This window comes from Chionomys nivalis, chromosome 18, assembly GCF_950005125.1.
Source record: "Chionomys nivalis chromosome 18, mChiNiv1.1, whole genome shotgun sequence".
Taxonomy (NCBI): domain Eukaryota; kingdom Metazoa; phylum Chordata; class Mammalia; order Rodentia; family Cricetidae; genus Chionomys; species Chionomys nivalis.
The window spans coordinates 38,217,664-38,241,224 of record NC_080103.1 but is presented as its reverse complement, the minus strand read 5'-3'; the positions used below and the strand labels follow the sequence as shown (position 1 = coordinate 38,241,224).

The window sequence follows — 23,561 nt, the reverse complement described above, 5'->3', positions numbered from 1 at the left end:
GTAATATCTCCCTTCCCACTTCCTGCCCATATGGCAGCAGGTGCATGGGCAGGAAGGAGTCATGCCATGTTCCCCAGTGGTGAGCACCCTCCTGCACAGTGAGTGGTTTCAAAGTAGGCGCCATCAATTACTGTCTTCTCTGCAACCATGATGGAAGGCAGCATGTCTCCACAGCACCTATTTTAACCATCTCAGAAATTGTGTCTGCCTTCAAGGGACTTCTGACCCTCTAAATTCCTTCCTTGTTCAATGTCCAGGGTTCTTAGGCTTAGTGATTTCTTGCGCTGAATTCTCCCTATTCTAATTAGTAATGTGGTTTCTGGCTTGGCATGAGAGATTTGAGACAAATTCTGCCCAATAAATGCAATAGGCCACTTATATAGTCATTTGTGTGAATGCCTCTCCTGTGGGATTGAAGCGTTTGGCAGGCAAAGAGGGAAGCAAATCACCTGGTGTCTTGTAAATGATGTTGAGCAACCATGCTAATTTACCACACACCCATAAGGCAGACAACAAGCTGCTAGTGATTCAGTTACATAATTATCCTGTGTGTCGTCAAGCATGCTTCCGTGTGCTCATTTTCTTTGAAAAGCATCCATGTAGTTCATTTCTCTATTTAACTATATACATGTAAAGTAAAAGACTATCATGAAAAAGAAGGGATTTCATTTTTCTGTCTTGTAAGTCTCTGTGTACTGGGTGTGTGTGTGTGTGTTTCTTCACCCCTAATAAAGCCTTTCTTCATCTACAGAACAGAATGTATAAGTAGCTGGAATACTTTGTTAGTATTAAAAAGAGTTAGGTAATGCTGGGCCAATTTAAACCTGAGTTGGATAATTAACCTTTCACATATTATTTAAGCTGCCTAAAGGAGATATTATGAATCTAAACGAGATATTACAAATCTTGCATTGAGATTGTTCTGTTTGGGTTTAAGATACTATTAATAGATAACAGTGTCTCCTTTTATTGTAGATTATGTGACAGACATTGGCTGAAAGTGGATAATTTTTCTTTACATTCAGGGTACCTTTTCTTTTCTTTTCCAAGATAGGGTCTCAGTATATAACTCTGGCTGTCCAAGAACTCACTATGTAGACCAGGCTGGCCTCAAAATCAGAGGTTCACCTGCCCTTGCCTTTGAGTGCTGGGATTAAAGGCGTGCACCACTATAGTAGTATGACTACACTCAAGGCGGGGTGGGGGGGCAAGTCTAAACAAAAGGTTGAATTCTGGAAGAGGAAGCATTTCTCACAGGATGCTTCTACAGAAACTACAAGGTATATCTGTATACTTAGTAATCGGGAACATTCCCAATTAGCATGACACCGTATCGGGATTAATATACTAAGCAGTTGACAGTATTTTATCCTCACAAAATAAGCTTTTTAATAGTTTTATTTTGTTGAAGAGGTCTATTGTAATTTCAGTTTTATACTGGTCATATGCCATATCCTGTGTTAGCTTTGGTAATCTAAACTATGAAGTGAATTAAATGAAATCTGTGTCCCTGTTTTGCAATAAGGAACACAAAATTCTTCCCAAGAACTGCTACCATATTAGAACATGATCACACACAAAAAGATTACTAACGAATGAGAAATTCTAGGCAAAGAAAATCAAATTCGGAATCACATGATCAGAAGACAGGTAGAAGATACAAAACATTTGACTCCAGAGCATCTATGAGGGAAAAAAAACTTCATAATAAAATATTAGAAAAGAGAATTTTGAAGCAGGCAAGGAAGAAGAGGGGCCCTATACCTGGAAGGCAAGGGCAGGACTCTCTAGAAAGCTGACATTAAAAGTCCATCACTGGGGTGGATTTATGTATGTGTCTCTTATTGATAACCTGAATACTCCACTTGGTCAGTTGTCACATAAATGTGCTCTCTAGTTGTGATAAATTTCACACGTGTATCTTGGAATGTTCTTGGCTATGGTTCTTATTAACTTCACCTTCTTCCCAAACAGAAAGAAAAACAAGATTGTACCTTAGTAGGAACCCAGGTCTATGCCACCAGCACTGGGTTTTCTTCCCATTATCTGTCTCATAAATATCCCTTATATTTCCAGGTTTTCCGTCTGTCAGTTCTTAACCAACAGATCAATACTTGACTGCATGGAAAAACTTCAAAACTGCATTGCACATATTTACCCAGAAAGCTCCCCACCCCCAGCATGGTAGGTACACCTGCAACCTCACTATTAGTTCAACAGTAGGAAGATCTCCAGTTAGGGAGATCTAAGCTACATGGCAAGACCCTGTCTCAAAAACAAACAAGCAGGCAACTAGCATTGTCATACATTATTCAAAAAGCATTTCCTCTATCATTAGCTTTTAAAGATACTTCTGATGACTACAAAATGAGAAATGCCAGCAAACTTACCATCCTTCATATGTTAATCATTTAGTTTGGTGATTACTGATGAATATTTGCAAATCACTTTCCATCACGAGTTGCCGTCTGAAGCTCAAGAGAGTGCTGATTCACTGTACCCTCGCAAAATAATGGGATATTCTATTTGCAAACCTTTCTTCACACATGAATGACTTATTATTTTAAGTTGCTTAGATTTGCTTAGCAAAGTTTTTTTTAGGTTTATTCATCTACATTGACTCTGAAGAGCATCCACATCTCTAACTAAGCCCTGATTTAAATAATGTTAGTATTTACTTTTCATGGAGGTTTTAAGAGCACCTATGAGAAGAGCCCTGTCAAGTCTACGGCTGTAATTACTTATGTTTGTTGTTTTTGGTTTTGAAACAAGGCCTTTCACCATTAACTCTGGATGGCCTGGAACTCTAATATGTAGACAAGGTTGGCCTAAACCTCCCAGAGATCTACCTGGCTATGCCTCTCGAGTGCTGGGGTTAAAGGTATGTGCCACCATGACCCACCCGTTTCATAAGTTTTCTAAATTAGCAATAATCATGGTGTCACATGACATTTATGTGACTGGAGAGAGGGGTTAGAGGATCTGAGCTGGAATGCCAGCACCTACATCTGATGACTTACAACCACCTGTAACTTCAGACCCAATGTCCTTTTCTGGTCTCCATGGGCATCTGCATGCATGTGACACACACACCCAATCTTAAAAAGACATTAACAGAATATTTATGGGCTGGAGAGATGGCTCAGAGGTTAAGAACATTGCCTGCTCTTCCAAAGGTTCTGAGTTCAATTCCCAGCAACCACATGGTGGCTCACAGCCATCTGTAATGAGGTCTGGTGCCCTCTTCTGGCCTGCAGACATACACACAGACAGAATATTGTATACATAATAAATAAATAAATAAATAAATATTTTTAAAAACAGAGTATTTATTATTATCAGCATTGTACCTTAAGCTGCTTTCCCTCAACATCAGTGTTCTACAAAACAACAGGGCAGCACAAACAAGGGTGTGCCGATAGCCACAGAGCCAAAATGCAGGCTTCCTATCATGAATCCACTTATTACCTGTTTGTCATTTGTGTCACTGTCTTCTTTTAGAATTTTCTACAAGTATACTTATGCAATATGTAAGCTTTGCAAATTAGTTGTTCATTTAGCCTGCTTTTCTGCAGACCCATGCTCTCAAGGTATGCTCATTGGCATTATGGGCAATATCCATAGGATTCACGTACCAGCTTCCTCAAACATTTATAGTTCAATTTCAAAGACTACTTTATTAATATTGATTTCAGGTACTGGAAGGAAGAAGGAAAACGCAGTAACAACTTAGGTTTCAAACCATTAAGTCATTTCACCGGCATCCAGTGAGCCGGTCTGTGTACTTGGATACCAAAGAGTCAAGTGCATTAGTTTAAGTGCTAGCGCTGAAATCCTGGTTGGTCTCGACAAGAATCAACAAAATGACCAACTCAAAAATGTTTATCATTAATTTTTTTTTTCAGATGTACCTACTTCCCTGGCATTGAAGCACGGTAAGATCTGGTTGCCAATGAAGCATATTACTCACAAGGCTAGGCATTTATGAAACCGTGTCTTGTATCCAACTGGGGCCAGGGCAGGATTTCATTACATAGTCAGTCCTAGCTGGCCAGGAACTGGCTCTGTAGACAAGGCGGGCCTCCAACTCACAGTACTCCTGCCTTCCGCTTTCAAGGCTACCTGGTGCCGGAAACCAGGTTTTAAAGCATAATTTGAGAACGTGGACCTTTCCCTTAGACTTGCTTCACTTTGGGACAGGATGTTTGAATTGGGAACGGCTAGTGCTCCTGAAAAACCCAAGCCCTTTTGATGATTTCCCCTGGATCTCAACTTTCCTACATGAAATTACTTGAACTTTTTTTTTTTTTAAGGCAGGGTCTCCCGCAGCGCAGGATGACCCTGAATTTAGGATTCTGCGTCCACCTCCCAGGTGCTGGGATTGGAGATTTTCCACCACTTCAACCAACTGAGCTACATCCGCAGCCTGGAACTTTTCATTTTTAAAAGAAAACCTTGCTAGTGATGCACCATTAAGGTCTCTCCACAATGCTGGCAGTATAGACACTGCCCCGCAAACGAGACTATTTGAAGAATAAGAAAATCCTTTTTGTGTAGTCTAAGTAATGGCAACGAGTCCTTAGTATCTACCTCCAGCTATGGTTGCTGTACTGGAAGCCACTTGCTGGGTGACTTCCGACTCGCTGCTGCAGGCGGGAGGCTCGCATGCCTTAGGTACAAAGTTTAAAGGCAGAACTTGCGCGCCAGGCTCCCCGCGGGATCCTCCCCGCTCGACAGCGACGAAAAGCCAGAAACGCCACAGAGAGAAGGTAATTCACCGCCTAGGATCAGGGTCCAACCCAGTAAACGACAGCCAAGAACAGCGCCTCCTGCCAGGCTGAGACGCCAAAGCGGAAGCTGGAGGAAATGACGCACGCACCGGCCGCCGGAAGCGGGGCCGCAGGAAGCGTGTCCAATGGGAGCGCGGGAGCGGCAGGGGGCGTGGCGGCACGGGCCTCCCGCGGCTGCCGGGGCGGTGACCGGCGCGGGCGGCGGATGGCGAGCGGGCCATGCGGACGGCTGGCGACCCGGGACCCCACGGCCCTGCGCTCGTCCGTCGCGCCGCGGTAGCCCGGTGCCCGCGTGCCTAGCGGTGGCCTTTGTCCCCTGGGTCGCCGATTGCCGCGCATCGGCCGGCGCGGATGCAGCTGCTCCGCCTGGGCTCGCGGCTGGAGGAGGAGCGGCGGCGCCGGGCGGCATGCGATGGGGAACTGCTGCTGGACGCAGTGCTTCGGGCTGCTTCGCCGGGAAACGGGGCGGCTGCAGCGAGCCGGCGGAGGGTAAGCGGCAACGCAGGCCCGGGAGGCCCGGCCGGAGATCGGCAGTGATGGTGCCTGCCGCCCCCGTCCAAGCTCTCTGTCCCCGAGGACCCGCCTCGGGAGGCAGCGTCTCCGGTGTGCACCCGGCATTGACTCCTGGACACACCCTGTTTTGAATTTGTTTCATGTCAAAGCGTCTGTCCACGTCTTTGATTTTCTTTTGGGCCTTAACAGAGTTGGTAAAAACCTGGCCCCGAGGCTAATGCCTCAGGTGAATTTTAAGTAGAAGTCACTTTCTCCAGGCTCTGATGAACTCTGTTAGATCAAGAGCTGCCGGATCACAGCGCACATTGGACATTTAAGTGATTGGTGCGGCACTATGTAATTCTTTTCATATTAATACTTAGAAATTTGGAAAGGGTAGCACGCTGTGATTGCTACTCGCGTTCTTGGTAATCCAAGTATCGCCAAACATCACTTCTCTTGTGCGAAGTGGAATATGCTTAAGATTTTTCTATCCACGCCATCCAGTAGCAAAATTTTATGATTATCTCCTTGTTATACTTTTTATTTCCTAGAGTACTGGGAAGGAAAACGAGGCACATAGCACATAGCGTTGGTGTTGACTTTATTGTTACTAAGTATTTCCCAGGAACTTTAGTCTAGAATTAAAAAATCTAAGCCAGGCACTATTTTGTACTTTCTTAAGCATACTGCCAGATTTTCAGCCAATAGCTTTGTACCTTCCAGCATGCATACTGTAACCAAGGGGTTTGTAATTTAGAATCTTTGAGTCATGGAGACGTTTTACAATATGATTCACTAATCAGGCAGCGTATCCCCTGGGATACAGAATAACTAAGGCTTTACACTATGCATCCGTAGAATCGTAGTGAATGGACTTAGAAGATTTCTGCTTAGTTTGGAATTTGGATTTCCCAGATTTCTATAGTATTATGGTCCCAGAGGAGTGACGGCTGTTTAATATTGTCATCCAAAATCATATTGCTGTAAATTTTATGTGGATGAACCCTTTCACTAAGCTATGCAAATAGACTCATGACAGAATTGGGCATGTACCATCTTTTGACTTTAGGTTATTACCTTGGAAGTTGTAATGTTCCAACTTAGGGAAGAAGTCTTTTATATTCTGTGGTAGATAAAATGTTTTTATATTTAACATTACTTGGATTCCTCTTTTTTTATAAAAATGGCATTTTATATATGCTATTCATTAAAATTGTGGATTCTACTGGTTGAACACAGGCTTGGCAGCATAAGAGAGGAGTAACAGGAGGAACTGAGGGAGTCAAGTGTGCGTTGTCTGTACATACGTCATAATACTTGATCGTGAGTCTGCACTTTGCCCTGGGTAGACACTTTGAGTAAGCCCTTTATGGCATGGATACTGATCTAAGACCTTCTGACCAGTACCAATCCAGTTTCTTTTCATCTGCAAACACAGGTTTCAACAGTTTCCTTACTTGAATCTTCTGGCAAACGCACTGCTTAATATTAGTCTTAACAATTCTTAGCAGCATCCTGGAAGCATGTAGTTACTTAAACACAGTAAGATTAAACAATCTTTCAGTTTAGTTGCTATGTTAGGCATGCATCTGACCAGTTAGTAGTTACTTCTAGAGGTGAAAAAAAAATGAGTAATCACAAAAGTTTACCTTGATTTTATGTCACTGTACTTATCATGGCTAGAAAAATATAGGACATTCTAACCTTAGGCTCATTTAGGCTGAACTCCACAGGGGTGCTTTGTCATTCGAGGCCTGATTTCTTAGCCTTGAAGATTTCCCTGGAGTCTCTCAAAATGAGATCACTTACTCTACACCGTGCAGTCTCAACACTATAATTACAAACTGTACTCGAGTGCGCTCTAGGATTTTGTATGCTAGGATAACTGCTGACCAGTCAAAATAACAATGTAAGTGCTAAGGCAAGTTGGAGATCTTAACTGCCCCAAAACAGAATGTTGACATCCTTAGGGGGTAACCTTCTTCATTTTGAGGGTTAGCTGATGAGCACATTTTGAAGAACTCCATATGCTCACCAGTTCTGTTTCTCTGGACAATATTAGAAGTTTGAGTTAACTTTTAGCATGTCCCTTGAACTTCTCATTGTTCTGTCTCCAACTCCCAAATTCTGGGATTAGAGGTGTGCAACCTTGCCTGGTTCATGCAGTGCTGGGGCTTGAATCCAGGGTGTCACAAGGTTTAAGACAGCTCTGTCCAGCTGAGCCACATCCCCAGCCCTCCATGGCACTTTCTCTTAGATAGGTTCTTGGAAACCTAGTTGTGTTTTGTTGTGTTGTATTTTAATTCCAGACTTTAGGTCGCTGTAAAATTGCCCACACTTGCTCCGGTTAAGATGTATGACTTATGCAAAGTTGTGATCCATCATGTTCGGTGTGCTCTATTTAATGGGTGTCAGCCCGGTGGGTTCTAGCAGCAGACTTGCTTCCAGACAATGGTTTTCAGTGATTTGCTTATCCTTTCCCAGTGAAAATGACTTAGTGCCTGCCAATGTTTAACTATTTCCTGTGTGCCACGCAGTATTCAAAATACTACACATTATCTCATTTATTGCACACTCCTGTCTGTTGAAAATTTTGTACACTAGCTAGCCAAGATGCTTGAGAGCGATTTCTTAATTTTTCAATAGGATTTTGGAATATTTCTATATACAACACTCTTAGACATGGACCCAAGTTGTATTTCATACGCACTTTATATACCTGAAAGTGATTTTGTAATATTTTTAGTCTGTCTGTGGTTTTACACTGTTTGCTTTAAACAGTGTATGTTTATGTAATGTTTGTCTTAATGTTACCCAGGCTGGCCTCAAACTCTCCTGCATTTGACCGTCTTCCTGTCATGTGAAGTCAAGTGTGGAATTTCTACGTTGTGGCCTCAGGTTGGCTCACAAAAGGTTTTAGAGTTTGGAGTATTTTTGATTTTGAACTTTTAGATTAATGTTATTGAGCTTGCACTTGTATTATAGGCTGAAAACCAAAGCTTCGAGAGTTTAACTGGCCTGAGATAACAGAGCTGGAATTGCAGTCAAAGTCCCTCTGCAACCAGAGCCCTTATCAGGAAATAGCTTATAGCTTTTTATTTTGTAGATAACGTTTCTTACCGTCTGTGTCTGTGAAGAATCCTGGATGCTCTTGGTGAAGAATTTATGAGTAGCTCAACAACTTGACCCTGTCTCATGTGATAAGCTTCTTGAAGCTGTTTACTTGATCTCTGCAGCATCCTGCTGTCTTCTCCTTTTCTTTCTCTTTCTTGGCTAGTCTTACTCTTTCTAGCTGTCAGATAGTGGGGTTTCTGGTGTCTTTGCTTCATTTAATCACCTTTACATGTACACTGCTTATCCCAATGAAATTTAGCCTTTCCTCTTACTTCGGCCACTACCGTTTCGTGTACTTTTGTAGACTACTATAAGGATGCTCTTGCCTAGATTCTGTTTTAGTTTCCCTTTACACACTTGGACTCTGTTTTGTCTTTCTAAGTGTTGGCTTTCTTTTCATCTAATCAGTGGCTTCCAAATTGCTCCTAGTACTCTCTGGATGTCATAGTAGTTGGGCTTTCTAAACTACACTGCATCGAGGTGTTTCTTTGTTTAAGACTTCTGCTTCTATTTCCTATAGCTAAATTTCTGGATCTTGTTTTTCTCCTGCAGCAGCCTGATGACTTGTATGGAATTCATGTTCATCATATATCCGTTTTATCATGTGCATTCCTGTGTTTGAGCATCTATAACTTAATTTTGTTCTCAGCAAAAACATCAATACAAATAGATCAGAAAAAAAAACATTTTTAAATATTAAAAAAAATTGAAGATATTCTTGTTTCAAAGCAACATATTTACAAATCTTCCTATTTTAACTTTTTGATAAAATGTTATCCTTCATTTGAAAATAGTATTGATCCTATATTGCCAACCTTGCTCTCCTCAATTCTCCAATTGGCCACTCCTTTAGCATCCTGTACTCCAGCTGGACTGTGTTATCCCTGATGCTAAGGAGCAGTGTTCTCTCACCCTTTGTCTTTATGTGTAATGCTTTGCCATACTGTGTGTTGCTAAGATAGGGGAATCTGTGTTGTCAATAAATAGTAAGGAATTTGTTTTATTGGTGTGTATATTTATGGGCTTTGAGAAACTTAAAGATTAAAGATGCTTCTGAAATTTCACAAGTTACTTTTCACAGTAGTGGATTTAAGTGGATACAAAAAAAAAAAAAACGTAGCCTGTTCTTTGTTGCCACTTAGAGACTCCAGGACTTTGCTCTGATCTTTGTTCTTCTTGGATATATTTTTTCCCAGTGTACTTTTGGGTAGTACTGTGAACCACATGCGTTTATCCACTCCCTGTGTCCTGTTTCATCTGCTCCGTCTGTGTTCTGAGACACTACCTGCTCACTCCCAGTGGCTGTCAGTACAACTTCCAGTCCATCTCACAGTGCTGCGCTTGGCTTTCCTTCTCAGCCCTTTCTTCCTTCTGGTTTTTAAACCCGAATCATTTTTTACTTTATTGTTTCCTACATTCTTAGAAAACTGCTCTACAGCCACCTTGGCTGTGAACCTGAGGCTCATAATACCCCTTCCTTCCTGCGTCTGCAGCCTCTGCGTCTGTGCTGGCTCGTTGTGTGTGTTTGTTGTTGTCAAGATGACACAAACCTAGGCATATTTTAGAAGAGGGAATCTCTCCTGAGGAACTGACTGCATCAGATTGGCCTGCAGATTCCTCATTTTAGAGCTTACCCCACTTATAGGATAAAGCTAAAATCTGCAAAACCTTTAGTGTGTCTTTCCAGATTCTACACTATGTATTTCTTGCCTGTTTTTTCTTTTCTTGTCTCTGTGTTACATTCTTCCTTGAATCTGTTTCTTCCCTTTTTGCTTAAATAACACCTGCTTACTCATCTCTTCACTGGCTATTCAGGAATTATCTTCCAGAATTTTCTTGAAGCATCACCAATCCTTTGGCAGTAAGAGCTCACAGCCCTACTGAATGGTCTGCTCTTCTGAGCTCCACTTACCTACTTAGCCTTTTGAATACACGCATTGCAGTCATGTCCACGCTGATCTTGGCTTCCTGTTGAATACCTGGGTCCTAGTTAAGTTCCTAGCCCATAGTAGATGTAAATAATTGCGATTCTGGGAATATAGTTTCTTTACTATGTCACTGCTTTCACATCCCTGGCTTTTGATCTCTGATACTCTGAACCACCCTTTCCCCTATTTGGGTATGGGCTGATTCCTCTTCAGGGTGATAAAAACACAGCCTTGTTTGTAATTTAAATTTGTGTCTTACCTGTTTGACTTGTAAGGTTAATTATTATTTATTTTCATGTCCTAAATATTAACACATTGCTTTGCCTGTCATTCAGTAACTTAGAGAAGGAAGAAGAAAAGATTCGGTACCACCCATGAAAAGAAGTCACATATCTTACTTTCCACAAGCAGGGGATGGGTGAGTTCAGGTGTGCACACCATGGAAGCTGGAGGCCTGAGCTTCCTTTTGTTACTAGTACCCTCTCGAAAATGCTTTTCTCAAGAGGCAGTGGCTGTTTCGTTTGTTTTTAGTCTGTTTTCTGTCTTTGCCATGCACAGAGGGAAGACATAACTCCACTGCTCTTCCAATGCATAAAAATAATTTTCTGAATATCCATTCTAAATTTCATCATTCAGAAGGCACTGTTGATAGTAACTCTTTTTCCTTTATGATTACCAGTTCTGTATGACCTCCACAGATACATAGCCATATGTCTACCAGTAGCTGCAACGTAGATACACAGTGACATTCGTTATGAGGGATTGACTCCAGTGCAAACTGTCAATGTCTACGGTATACAAGCTACTAACCCAGGAAAGCCAGTTTCAGTCCCAGCACCTAGGCAGAAGACAGCCAGGCCATCAGCTCAGGCAGTGAGGCAGAGAATAGGCATGAGACACTCGTGTTGGCATTATCCTTCCTTGAGACATCTGTCAATCTTACCCCTTCAGATTGGAGTAGTTAAACCTCCGCTGAAATATTTGATGTCTGCTGGAGAGCAGTGCCCATCATCATCTTCATAATAGTGTTTGCCAGGCATATGATTCATATCCTGCCCAGTCTTTTGTTGGGAGTGGGGAGGTATCTTGGGAGGCTTTTAATTTTTAGTAGACTTAGTAGAACCACTTACCTTTGTTGCTCATCATTTATTTATAATCTTCAACAAAATACGAAGGATCGTCTTACTGTATTTCACCAGGTAGGATATAAAATGAGTTGAAAAAGAAGAATACCAATGTGTACTTTTGAGTTTTGTTGTTTTTTTTAACTCACTATGCAATATAACAGAAAAGCATTGAAAACTTCATTTTCAGCCTGTTTTCAACAAGATTTAAATTTATCTTTGTATCTTGATAACAAGGCAGTACAGTTTTACTCCCAAGCTATTCTGAATTCCTTTTAATGACCCATGTCCCAACCACAGTCTGTTTTGCTTCTCTGCTGCTCTTTTCATGTTGAGGCCACATTCAGGTGTTTAGTGGTAGAATGAACGCAGGAATCTGTCTCACGTTGAGACTCCTCAGGGACATAAGGACTGTCTACTAGTCAACCATGCTGACTCTCAACTTTGCAGAGCTCCAGGCTGAGATGGGAAATACACTTCTGTTTTCTTTAATTGCTGTTTAGATCACCCTGGTGCTAAGTGTGCATCTTATTACAGCCATGGTCAAGTTTTGTTTTTTTTTTTTTTGGTTTTTTTTTTTTTAAGCCAAGTGTAGTCTTAGTACAAGAGAAGCTGTGGGTCAACCTACTTCAGTGGGTGTACAGTGAACCTGTAGTTTGGTTTGCACTTTTCTCTTCAAAATGTTCTTTATGTGTTTACTAGCTGTATGTGTTTCTCATCTACTTACTGCTGAATTTTTAGCAATCCTTTTTATAAAAGTTTTTTTTTTTTTTTCGAGACAGGGTTTCTCTGTGGCTTTGGAGCCTGTCCTGGAACTAGCTCTGTAGACCAGGCTGGTCTCGAACTCACAGAGATCCGCCTGTCTCTGCCTCCCGAGTGCTGGGATTAAAGGCGTGCGCCACCACCGCCCGGCCCATGGTCAGATTTTGCATGCTATTTCTTACCTCCCTTTTCTCCTGCGCAGATGCTTGGCTTGATGAAAGTTAAATGTACGTGTGATGTGACCTTAATCATTGTCTTCTCAGCTCAGCTCTGTGGCCCTGCTGTATTCCCCGAGGCCTCTGCTGGCTTCTCAGCTCCCTGTTTCTTATCCTTTCCCTGCTGAAGTCATGCATCTCTGACTTGCCCTGTTTACATTTTTGCTGTCCCCATTCTTGCCTTTTGTCTCTTGCACATTGTAACCCCATTAGGATTCTGACCCCACTTCCCATCATTCTCACTGTCCAATCCTTCCCCTGATTTTTTTTATCCGCTAAGTATTTGTCTGCTTCTCTCGCTGGCACCACCCTAACCCAAGCGATCCTTTATTTCTCCCCAGCCTCAGGTTGGTCACATGTATTATTCATGCATTCACTCTGCATCATCTCCACTCAGTGCCCTCAGACTCTGGTTCCTGGCACTTGAAGCAAGCTTATACTGACTTGCCTAGCTAGATTTAAGGAAAGAACTGTGTTCTTGCTCCTCTGTAATTACCTCAGATACAGTAAATATTTATTATGCTCTTTGCTCTCAGTGACTTTGAACAATGCTTATTTTCATACCTGATCACCCACTCATCTTTCTTCCTGTGTAGCATTAAATTATATCATATTTTCCTAGCACTTTCACAGGTCCTCCCTTAGTCAGTAGGGTCAGGATTTGGTAGCTGGTGCTGAGATAAAATCCTTGATTGCGTCCTTGCCCTGATACTGTATCAGTGCAGCTGTTAACTCAAGGGAACAGTGAAAAAAGTAAAAAAAAAAAAAAAAAAAGAATTAAATTATATTATATTTTATAATACCACAGTTTATCCATTAATAAATCGATGGACATTTCTGTTATTTCGAGAGTGGTTGTAGTCTTTTCCCTTTGTTTTTTGCTGTTACCATCAGTTAGCATTCTAATTACATCACAAGAGATTCCCGGGAATGAAATGGCAGGTTCATAGCTTATGCACGTCTTAGTCAGTATTAAGCTATGTTAAAGTTTTTCAAGTTTATGACAGTTGTATACTTTTACTAATAAGAGATTCCCATTGCTCCACTTTCTTAGTACTGAGAAGGTACTTTTTTCTAGCCCATTAATGTGGGATGTTGAGTATTTGTACAAGAACTTCATTATAGCCCTTTGTGTCTCTAACAAATAGAATGTACAGAAATTCCCTTAGTGATAGCAATGGAAATAAATATAAGAAACTAGGAATAAGTAATAGGAAATATTTCAAATTATAACAGTAGCTGGGCAGTGGTGGCACACACCCTTAATCCCAGCACGAGGACGGAGGATCTCTGAGTTCAAGGACAGCCTGATCTACAGAGCTAGTTCCAGGACAGCCAGGGCTCTGCAGAGAAACTCTGTCTCGAACAAAACAAAACAAATTAAAAAAAAAAAAAAGGAAGTGTTGGCATAAAGATAGACAGAGAAAGAGAATAGAGCACTTGTAGGTGACACAGCCATCTTCATAGCAAGGTGACTGCCTCTTGTCACGTTGGGAGAATGGCTGCTTCCAACCTGAAATAGAGTTAGTGGAACTAAACAAAATCTGTTATTTTATGTATGTTGTTCAATCCAGAAACTCTTCCTTCTTGTGCCTCTTCTCTCTCTTTTTTCCCTAGCTCAACTATCCAAGGTGGCAGCAGTGACCTAGTAGGAATAACCCATTGTTCAGTTGATTTTTGCTACAAACAGGACCTAGGGAACTCTGTTGGCCGAGTTTTCCTGTCCTGCCATAGTTCTCAAATAAACACACTGAGGCTTATATTAATTACAAATGCTCAGGCAATAGTTCAGGCTTGTTACTAACTAGCTCTTACAACTTAATGCATTTCTATCATCTGTGTGTTGCCCCGAGGCTTGTGGCTTTTACCTCTCTATCCTGTCTGTGTGTCCAATTCCTTCTGGCTGGCCGGTGACTCCTGACTCTGCCCTTCTCCTTCCCAACATTCTCAGTTTTACTTTCCCACCTAACCTTATTCTGTTCCACTATTGGCCAGTCAGCTTGTTTATTAAACTAATCACAGCAACACATCTTCACAGTGTACAAAAGGATTATTCCACAGCAGACTTCCTCATTTGCTGGTTCCATCTTGCTTGTTAACTCCCAGAATCTTTGAACTTGGGAGTTATCTAATGGCCTTATTTTATTATCTTAAATGAAATAATTTGAAGTTGAGTAGCTTGGCCCCTTACCTACTATCTTAAGTGTGTCTTTTCTTTCCTTAACCCTAGTGTTTGAAATCTGTACCAAAGAAACACTAACTCCTCTTCCCAAAGCGTTCAGTTAGTCACGTTGTACAAATGTGAAAAGAGAAAAGTTTTTATCTTCTTGTTTTCTCATGTAAGCATGATAGAAGAAAATCAGATTTTCCATTCTGGATTGCTATTTTTTTTTAAGTAAATCCAGAAACTTTTGTACAATCTGACCCACTTATGTGCTAACAATAGTAGTTCTAGAAAGTAGGGTGGCTGTTCATCCCTTATTCATAGATAGTATGATTTAAATTACTTGACCAGACCTGTTTTGAATGTTGTCAGCTATCTGTTACCTATGTTTGGTGAGAATCTTTTTTATGAAAGACGCAGCCATGTATTGTGTGAAAGCACTGATGTGGATGCATTACATATAAAGTGAACACAGCTAGACTCACGGCTGTGCTCTTGGTCCTGGAACCTGTGTGGGGAGTTTTCAGCTGCAGAATTGATAGATTAAACACAGAGGATGAACTGATGACGTTCTGGGCATTTTTCACATCTAACCTTGCAGATATGCTCAAGAGCTTCGTTACTGAAGTAGATATTTCGGATGCTTTTGTTCTGTCTTTAACATCCAGTTTGATTTGACATTTCGTAGCCCCCCAAATTCAGACGGTTGTATTTCCAGTGCTTCGTAGCATTTACCATACCGAACAGTGGGGTTCACTCTGGGGTAACTGCCGATGTAGGAGTGTGGAGGAAAGAAAGTTCCTAAGAAACAAGTGGGAACCATTCTGGACCTGTTGTGTGTACTTGAGTCTGCGCTCCTCACCGTGTTAGCACCCGGACGCTTGGCTTTGTGTGGACGTTGCTCTGCAGGCTGCATACTCGTTCCGTTTCTAACCTCCTCATCTCCGACAGCTCCATCTTGATTTCCGCCCTCTCCCATAGTCCACCTCTGTTAGCACATTCTGCCTGTCTGTCTTCGTGGTTCTTCCCAGGGCTGCCCGTTATCACTGGAAACCCAGCCACTGTCATTCTCTGTGCTGCCTCTTACAGCAGCAAATCATCTCTGAGATCCCCTAGGGAAGTTCTTACAGCGCTGAAGGCTTCTGAAAAATGTGTGAGGAATTGAACAGTTATGGACTTGAGCATTCTAGTGAGGCAGAGCAGTGGCTGTTGATGGGTGTGGCACCCATGGTAAAGGTGAATATGGAACTGACCCTAACAGTGGATGCGTTAGGATCTTGGGTGATTGACAAACGACTCACCCTTCACTCTGGAACAGAGCTGTGAGGTAGAAAATAAGTCAAGATAGCTTTTTGTATTCCAAATTTGTTAGACCTAGCAGTCCATAGTGTGGAAGACTTGAGTCCTGGGTCCTTCATGCTTTTGCTGGAGTACCCACTGAAGGGCACTGCGGTGGACTGGCACTACCTGTGCGCTGAGGAGGCATCATTGAAATGTTCTTTCTAGCCATGTTCAAAATAGTTGCCATATAGAAAACATGGAAAATTTTGAGAACGGCTACAGTTTTTATCTGGCTCAGAGTTGACCAGATATCACTGATCAGGTTTAATACGCACATGTCTGTAGATGGGCTGTACAGGGGCCAGCGATGTTTAAATAAATAAAGACATCCATAATTCATTTTAAAATGTATGTAATCTGATATCCACTTGTTTTTAGAAAACCCCCACAGTAAAGCTTCTCTTAAAAAGAACAAAAACGGTGCCGAGTTTGCCAAATTGCGTATTTACTTTAACCAATCAATCTGCTCTTATTAGTGTAGGAGTCAGTGTATGTTCTTTGTAAATAAGGTTTCAGTCTTATTTTTTTTTCTTCAGAAAAGCCGTACAGATCGCAGGAGGATATTATCTATGTTTGTTTTTAGAGACCTCTGAGCCAATCCCGTGTCTAGGGGTATATAGTTTGGCCAGTCGGTCAGACAAGAACATGCTTGTCACTATCACCAGTTGTACATGGAGAGGCCGCAGACCCTTTGGCTTTTACTAAACTCAAGCTGTGGCAGTTGTGTAACCAGCTGTAACTGGTTCAGCAGTTGCTCCCCTGCAGGAGAAAGGTGGACCTTGGCCCACAGTTTCAGAGGGGAGGCGTGTGCATTTCACATCATGGCAGCCAGGCTCTGCTGCTCTTCTTTCTTTGTCCTGGTCCCTGTGACGGTTTCTTAATTGCCATGGGAGAGTCCCAGGAATTGTCTGGGTTAGGGTGGTCTGTGGGTGAGCTTGCTAAGAGGGAAAGACCCACCCTGAGTGTGGGCAGCAGCGTCTCACACTGGGCCCTGGGCAGGAGGAGGAGAAAGCACGTGCCTGCATTCGGGAGCCCATTACTCTCCGCCGTGACCGGATGTGACATGACCAGCTGTGTCACAGTCCACCTCCTGGACTCCTGCACAGTGACGAACTGGCACTGGAACTGTGGCCACATAGACCCTTTCTCCTTGAGGTTGTTCTTGTCGGGATGTTTGGTCACAGCAACTGGAAATGGAAGCGTTTCCCCTTCAGTTCATCCTTTAGGGAAATGCTGTCACACAGATCCCAGGTGCTTCTAAACACAGTGGGCTGACATTGAAGATCAACTTAAAAATGTTCTCACAGGAGAAAATAGCAGCTGTAATTTCTTTGCTGTTTTTTCCTTTAGTTGCAATAGTATGTCATTTTCTAACTAACCTGCCAATACCCTCCATGCATACGTACACATACAAAGCGTCAGGCCTGACCTGACCCCGTGATCTCATTGTGCCAACAGTTCTTCACACCATTCTGTCTAGTAAACCTGACAAACTAGGAACTGTACGAGTGACTCTGGCTTCCACGCAAGGCTTCACTTTATTCGTTTTGGTAGCTGTGGCGGGAACTGCGTGTGAGCTGAAGTCTCAGACTTGCCTGGCACTTGAATTGACTGAGTCTGAGGTGGGCTTGGTACTGCAGCAGAGCACAGCTATATTCTGGAACAGCATGGTAAAGATGGTACCTACTTAACTACCTTTCAGTTTCAACAAGAAGAGCAGAAATTAATAACCAGAGTAGAAGGAAAGTTTGTGCCCGCCAGGAAAAGTGATGCACTGACATATTTATATGTAGCTTGACGTACTTGCGAGTTCTGTTTCTTGTTTCATTTGTGAAGGCATGAGAAAAGAGCAAAAGCTTTCTGTGAATATATGACTATCATCTAGAAGGCTCTCTTTGTCTTGTTTTGTCTTAAGACCAAGACCTGGCTATGTAGCCTGAGCTGGATTCAGACTCACAGCAATTCTCCTGTCTCAGCCTTTTAAGCAGTGGAATTGCAGGCAGGAGCGCCCAGCTGTAGATCATTCTGCTTCACACGTTGCCAGATATCCTTCCGGAGCTGTGATATTTTGCATATCTAAAATATAAAGGGCATACTCATTGTATATTATTTAGTATGATCATTTGTATATTTTTAAAGGACTTTTTCTAGTTTTTGACATTAATTATACATAATAATGAAATTCACTGAAATATTCATACATAATATGTCAACGCATAATGAAATGACAAACGCATAATGTGATTTGGTTATATTCACCTCCATTTTTAACAAGGTATTTTACTTGATAACGGTAGAATAAAATAAATTTTAAATGTCATTGTATTCTGTACTATGTGATAATTGTATAAATTATTACAGTCTTAATATGCATTAGTGCCAATAAAAAGATTGGTTAACTAAATTTAAACATCCAAACATCTGGTGTGAACGCCTTTAATCCCAGTAGTCGGGAGGCAGAGGCAGGCCCATCTCAGTGAGTTCGAGGCCAGCCTGGTCTACAACATGAAAGTTTCAGGACAAGCAGGGCTGTTATACAGAGAAACCCTGTCTCAAAAAAACCAAAAGAAAAAAAAAATCTAAACTATATAGTCTTGGATAAATTTGGTTTTTAAAAATACAAGGTGTTCTATATTTCTTGTTGTTTGCTTTATAAATATTTTGTGCCATAATATTAAATCTATTTAAGAGTTCATTGTGATTTTTATCATTTTTATGTTTTTCTTCCCAGATCAAAGTACTTTAGAACATGCCCAAGAGGAGAGCATTTGACCATAGAGGTGAGTCGTTGAGCATTTAGTGGAATCCAAAATGTCCACAGTTCTTTTTTTTTCTTCTTCTTTTCCAAGATGCGTTTTATGTGTATAAGAAATGCCTGCACATGAGGGCACCATGTGTATGCAGTGCTGACAGAGACCAGAAGAGGGCAGCAGATTTCTAGTGAGTTACAGACTTTTTGAAACAAGGCTTTACTAGTAGCTCTGGCTGTCCTTGAACTCACTTTATAGACCAGACTGGCCTTGAACTCACTGAGATCCACCTGACTCTGCCTCCCAAGTGCTGGAATTAAAGGCAAGATAACCAACTTTTGTGAGCCATCCGGTAGGTGGTAGGAACAAAACCTGGGTCTTTAAGATAAGGGAATGAGGGCTGGAGACATGGCTCTTCCAGAGGACCTGGGTTCAACTCCCAGCACCCACATGCACAAGTGTCTATAGCTCCAGTTCCAGAGAATCTGTCACCTTCATACCAAATGAACATAAAATAAAGTTAAATAAATAAAAAGAAAGACGGGGAGTGGCTCAGAACCACGTCTAGTATGGACTGTAAGCTGTGCATTACATGTGTCCAGTGCTTATTTCAGTACTGCCGCTTGTTTAGGAGGGAGGTCTCAGGAGCACTTGGTTAGCACTCTGAGCCACATCCGCATCCCTCTTAGTTCACTTTTTATTGTGAGACGGGGTCTCACTGACTCTCACAGGCTGGTCTTAAACCCACGCCGTCACCAAGGCTGGTCTTCCTGCCTCTGCCTTCAGAGTAACTGAGATCTGTACCACCAGGCCTGGCTTAGTATTGTGGATTCTGATGCACAGAAAAAGAATTATATATGCTTGCTTCCTTTGGCCATTTTGTGGACTAGAGTATACCAAGTATGCTGATTATAAAAGACACTCATATAAACATGAGTACCTTATAAAGATGTGTTATTTTGAAGGTTACGGGACGTGTTGGTTTCTTGTGAGATGTGTACACTCGACAAACATCCCTCCTGATGGTTGTCTTTTTGTCCTTTCAGTTTGAGAACCTGGTGGAGAGCGACGAGGTAAGTATAGAACCTACAGCCTGCTCGTACTGGTGGGCGCTTTCGTTACACCTTTATTGTCTTTCTCGTCCATTCTGCGTCTTTTTCTTCTTGGATTAATTTATTTTAGTAAGAATTCAGAATTTTCTACTGTATTGTGAATATAATGCTGGACACAAGGGTCTTTTTTTTTGCCTTTTATAGAATCCAAGAAACTTCAAAAGGAAGATATTTCTAATTCCTTTCCCTTACATAAGTAAAATATTTCAATCTAGAATCCCTGTTTTCTGTGGCTTTTTGAGGGTAGAATGTATGTATGATTATAAAATTCCTCACTTTAACCTTTACCTCCCATCAATTGTTATTAATATTGATTTTCTATGTCATTTTATTAAAAGCTCAGTCAAATTTAAGATGAACCTAAGAATAGAAATGCTAAAATATTTAAAAAAAATACAATTTCAAGTCAATGAGCTGTGCTATATACTGAATATGCAGAGGCACAATCAGGAGAGCTTGAGTGTGTGTGCTGAGGTCCAGCTTTAGCTGTGTGAATGTGTGCAGAGGACTCCCCTTCCTAGGGTCCTCTTTGAGTGTTTACATCACGGGACCAGTGAGATAACTCAGCAGGTAAAGACCCTTGCCACCAGGCATGAGTTCAGCCGCCAGGACCTACCTGGCAGAAGAGGGAAACTGACTCCTACAAGTTGTCCTCTGACCTCGACATGCCTGCCATAACTCACGTGTAGAGTTGAGCACAAATACACACACATAATAAATAAAATGTAATTTTAAGTTATTAAAATAGTTTAAATTTGTCCAATTCAACATTTCTCAAAGTAATTTGATAGAAAGACTGCCCCAGCCAGGCAGGACTGGCACACACCTTTAATCCCAGCACTTGAGAGGCAGAAGCAGGTGGGTCTATGGGTTCAAGGCCAGCCTGGTCTATACAGTGAGTTCCAGGTCAACTGAGGCTATACAGAGAAACCCTGCCTAGAAAAACAAAGGACAGAAAAAGATCTTCTAAAAGCAGGCACATACAACATCATCTAGTAGATAGTTTAGGGAACCAGCCTTTGTTTTTCTAGAGAAGCAGCACCCGCCTTCCATGAAGTCTCCTCCCTTCCCTTCTCAGCTGTTCCTCCATCTCCTCCTCCTCCACAAATAAGGCTTCTTTCAGCTTCATAGCCCACCTCAGCAGCATCCTGCTTCTCAGAAGAGCTGGTGCCTTTCCCTGAGGTGCTCTTTAGGAGTCTACTAGGGGCTTTTTGCTAGTTCTCACTCTGCTGACCAGCCCTTCCCGTGCCCTGCTTGGTCCTGGCTACTTACCATCCTGTTTTGTGATGCTACTTCCCACATGACTGTGGAGCTTTGAGAATTTAATTAATTTTTTTTTTTTTTTTTTTTTGGTTTTTCGAGGCAGGGTTTCTCTGTAGCTTTGGTGCCCGTCCCGGAACTAGCTCTTGTAGACCAGGCTGGCCTCAAACTCACAGAGATCCGCCTGCCTCTGCCTCCCGAGTGCTGGGATTAAAGGCATGCGCCGCCACCACCCGGCTAATTCATTATTTTGTAAAAGAAACTGAGCCAGCCCATTTTTTTCTTCTTTTTAGATTTATTTTTTATTTTTATTCATGTACGTGTTCTGCTGAGTATTTGTCATGTGTTCTGGTACTTTCAGAGAGCAAAAGAAGGCAGTAGATCAGGTCCTCTGCAGCTGGACTCACAGGCGGCTGTAAATCACATGGTGTGGGTGCTGGGAACTAAACTCAGATCCCTCTGCAAGAGCAGCACTGGGCATAATAATCATTTTCCCAGCCCCAACTCATGTGGTGGTTTAAGTGTTTCAGAACCCCCATGAATGCTGGGGAACTAAGATGGACTCCTGAACCTGTGCTCTTAGCATTTCATCACATGATAAATTTATAGGCTTAGTCCATGTGTTTCTGTTGAAAATACTTTCCTTAGCATAGGTGCTAGCTCGAACTTTGAACTCACCGTCAACACACTTTACTGAAACTTTTCTGCCCACATAGTCTCTGTGCAAGATCCGTCACACCTTGTGCTTAGGAGCATCAGGGAGCAGCTGTACACCATACTGGGGGGCGGGGTGTGTTTTAAGCCAGAATCTCTCTGTGTCAGGGATTATTTTAAATAGTGAAGCCACGGAGCACAAAATGCAGGCAGCATGTAACATGACACAAGTTCCCCTCTGTGTGAGACCTGTAATGAGGGCAGAGTGACCCCCCATTGTACTTCCCATCCTTGGCTGGCTCCTAGTCATTTGCTAGTCTGCATGCTCTCAAGTGGCCAGAAAGTCTACGGCAGTGGTTCTCAACCCTCCTAACACTGCAGCCCTTGACACAGTTCCTCATGGAGTGGCCCCAGCCATAACATTAGTTTGTTCTTACTTCATAACTGTAATTTTGCTACCGTTATGAATGATATGTGACCCCCCACAAAAGGGTCATGACCCACAGGTGGAGAACAAGAGTACTGATTTCCAGGGCAGGATTACAAAAAAACTTTTTAATAGGTATGCAAATTTTAAAACTTTAAGATCTGAATAGCAGGCATCAGCCACAAATGTTGAACACATAGTGAGTGTGTTTTCTGGCACTTCCTAACTGTGAGTTCATTTGCTACATAACAAATATTAGAAAAATTAAGAATTATCCAACAAATGGTTATTCTATTATTGAATTTCGCCTTTGAAAAATAGTAAAGTTTTTTTGTTTGTTTCAAATCCTTTTAATAATGAATTTGCTTACTGTGGCAGAAATAGGTAAGTAAAAGTATTTTTGATTAAATGAAAATTGCTTTGGCTTGCCTTAGTGAGTTCAACTAGTGAAAATTCTTTCACTTGTTTAATTTTCATGCAGGGGGAGAGTCCAGGAAGCAGTCATAGGTAAGGCTTTTCAAAACAATCAAATGTTTAAGTGTTATGTGGCAGAACTTTTCCTGGGGAGATACAACACACCCATCTCTCACTCCAGACAGGGAGCCCAGACAGACTACAAAGTACAGACACCACTGAGTCCCCCTTGAGGTACCAGTGAGTTAGCAGAAGTGACTCAAAAGACAGCTAGGCCACCCCAATACGGGTGACAGCTCACAAGACTGGGGACCTGGAGCTTACTGCACAGCCTGCAAATAGTTCAAATGGCTGGGCTACTGTGTCCTTTCCAGGTACCTTGGTTGGTCTAAAGTTCTTGTAGACAACTGGTCTGATCTCAGAGTCTTCTGTGCAGCTTGGTTTATCTGAGAGGGACTAGCAGCTTTCATTGCTCACTGTAGCAGGGAAGGGGCCTAGTGAATCCGGTCAGTTTCAGGGACTTTCTGAAGCCATTTTGAGTGTGTGAGCCCTTGAAATAAGCATTCCAGAGAGTTTCTTATCATAGTCTTCAAGACCCTGAACACTTGTGTTTCAGAACAAAATTTTCTCTTTATATAAAAGAAAAATAGTCAGATGGTGGTGGTGGTGCATCCCTTTAATCTCAGCAGTCAGGAGACAGAGACAGGCAAGGCTTTGTGTGTTCCAGGACAGGCTACAAAGGAACTCTGTCTTGAAAAATCAAGAGAGAGAGAGAGAGAGAGAGCGAGCGAGCGCATACGTACGTTCATATATGTATATACATCAGCCACAACCCAGGAGTAGTTGGCCAAAACAGATTCCATTTTTTTTGTAAGCCTTTTGTTTTGTTTTGGTATTTTTTTATCTTAACTGGTTTTCTTTTTAGTTATCTATTTTCATTTTTGTTTTATGTTTATTTTTCTTCTTTTTTGAGGCAGGGAAAGAGGGCATGAAATTGGAGAAGAAAGAGGG

The 23,561-nt window shown here is 42.0% G+C and overlaps 1 protein-coding gene and 1 non-coding gene across 5 annotated transcripts in view; both read left to right on the top strand.

The window, feature by feature from the left end:
- The first annotated feature begins 4,954 nt into the window (after positions 1–4,954).
- Ap1ar (adaptor related protein complex 1 associated regulatory protein) overlaps positions 4,955–23,561 on the top strand; it is a 29,863-nt gene continuing 11,256 nt past the window's right edge. For 2 of the 4 annotated variants that reach the window (XM_057793769.1, XM_057793768.1), the window contains exons 1-5: positions 5,198–5,279; positions 7,602–7,628; positions 18,661–18,713; positions 19,730–19,756; positions 22,618–22,643. In XM_057793769.1, coding sequence (XP_057649752.1) covers positions 5,198–5,279; positions 7,602–7,628; positions 18,661–18,713; positions 19,730–19,756; positions 22,618–22,643 — 215 coding nt within the window. Of the gene's footprint in view, positions 5,280–7,601; positions 7,629–18,660; positions 18,714–19,729; positions 19,757–22,617; positions 22,644–23,561 lie in introns of all 4 variants that reach the window. The other 2 variants (XM_057793767.1, XM_057793766.1) reach the window with 1 other exon arrangement.
- LOC130890260 (small nucleolar RNA SNORA30/SNORA37 family) lies at positions 13,047–13,175 on the top strand. The gene has a single exon (XR_009058706.1). It is a non-coding gene; the product is annotated as a small nucleolar RNA SNORA30/SNORA37 family (small nucleolar RNA).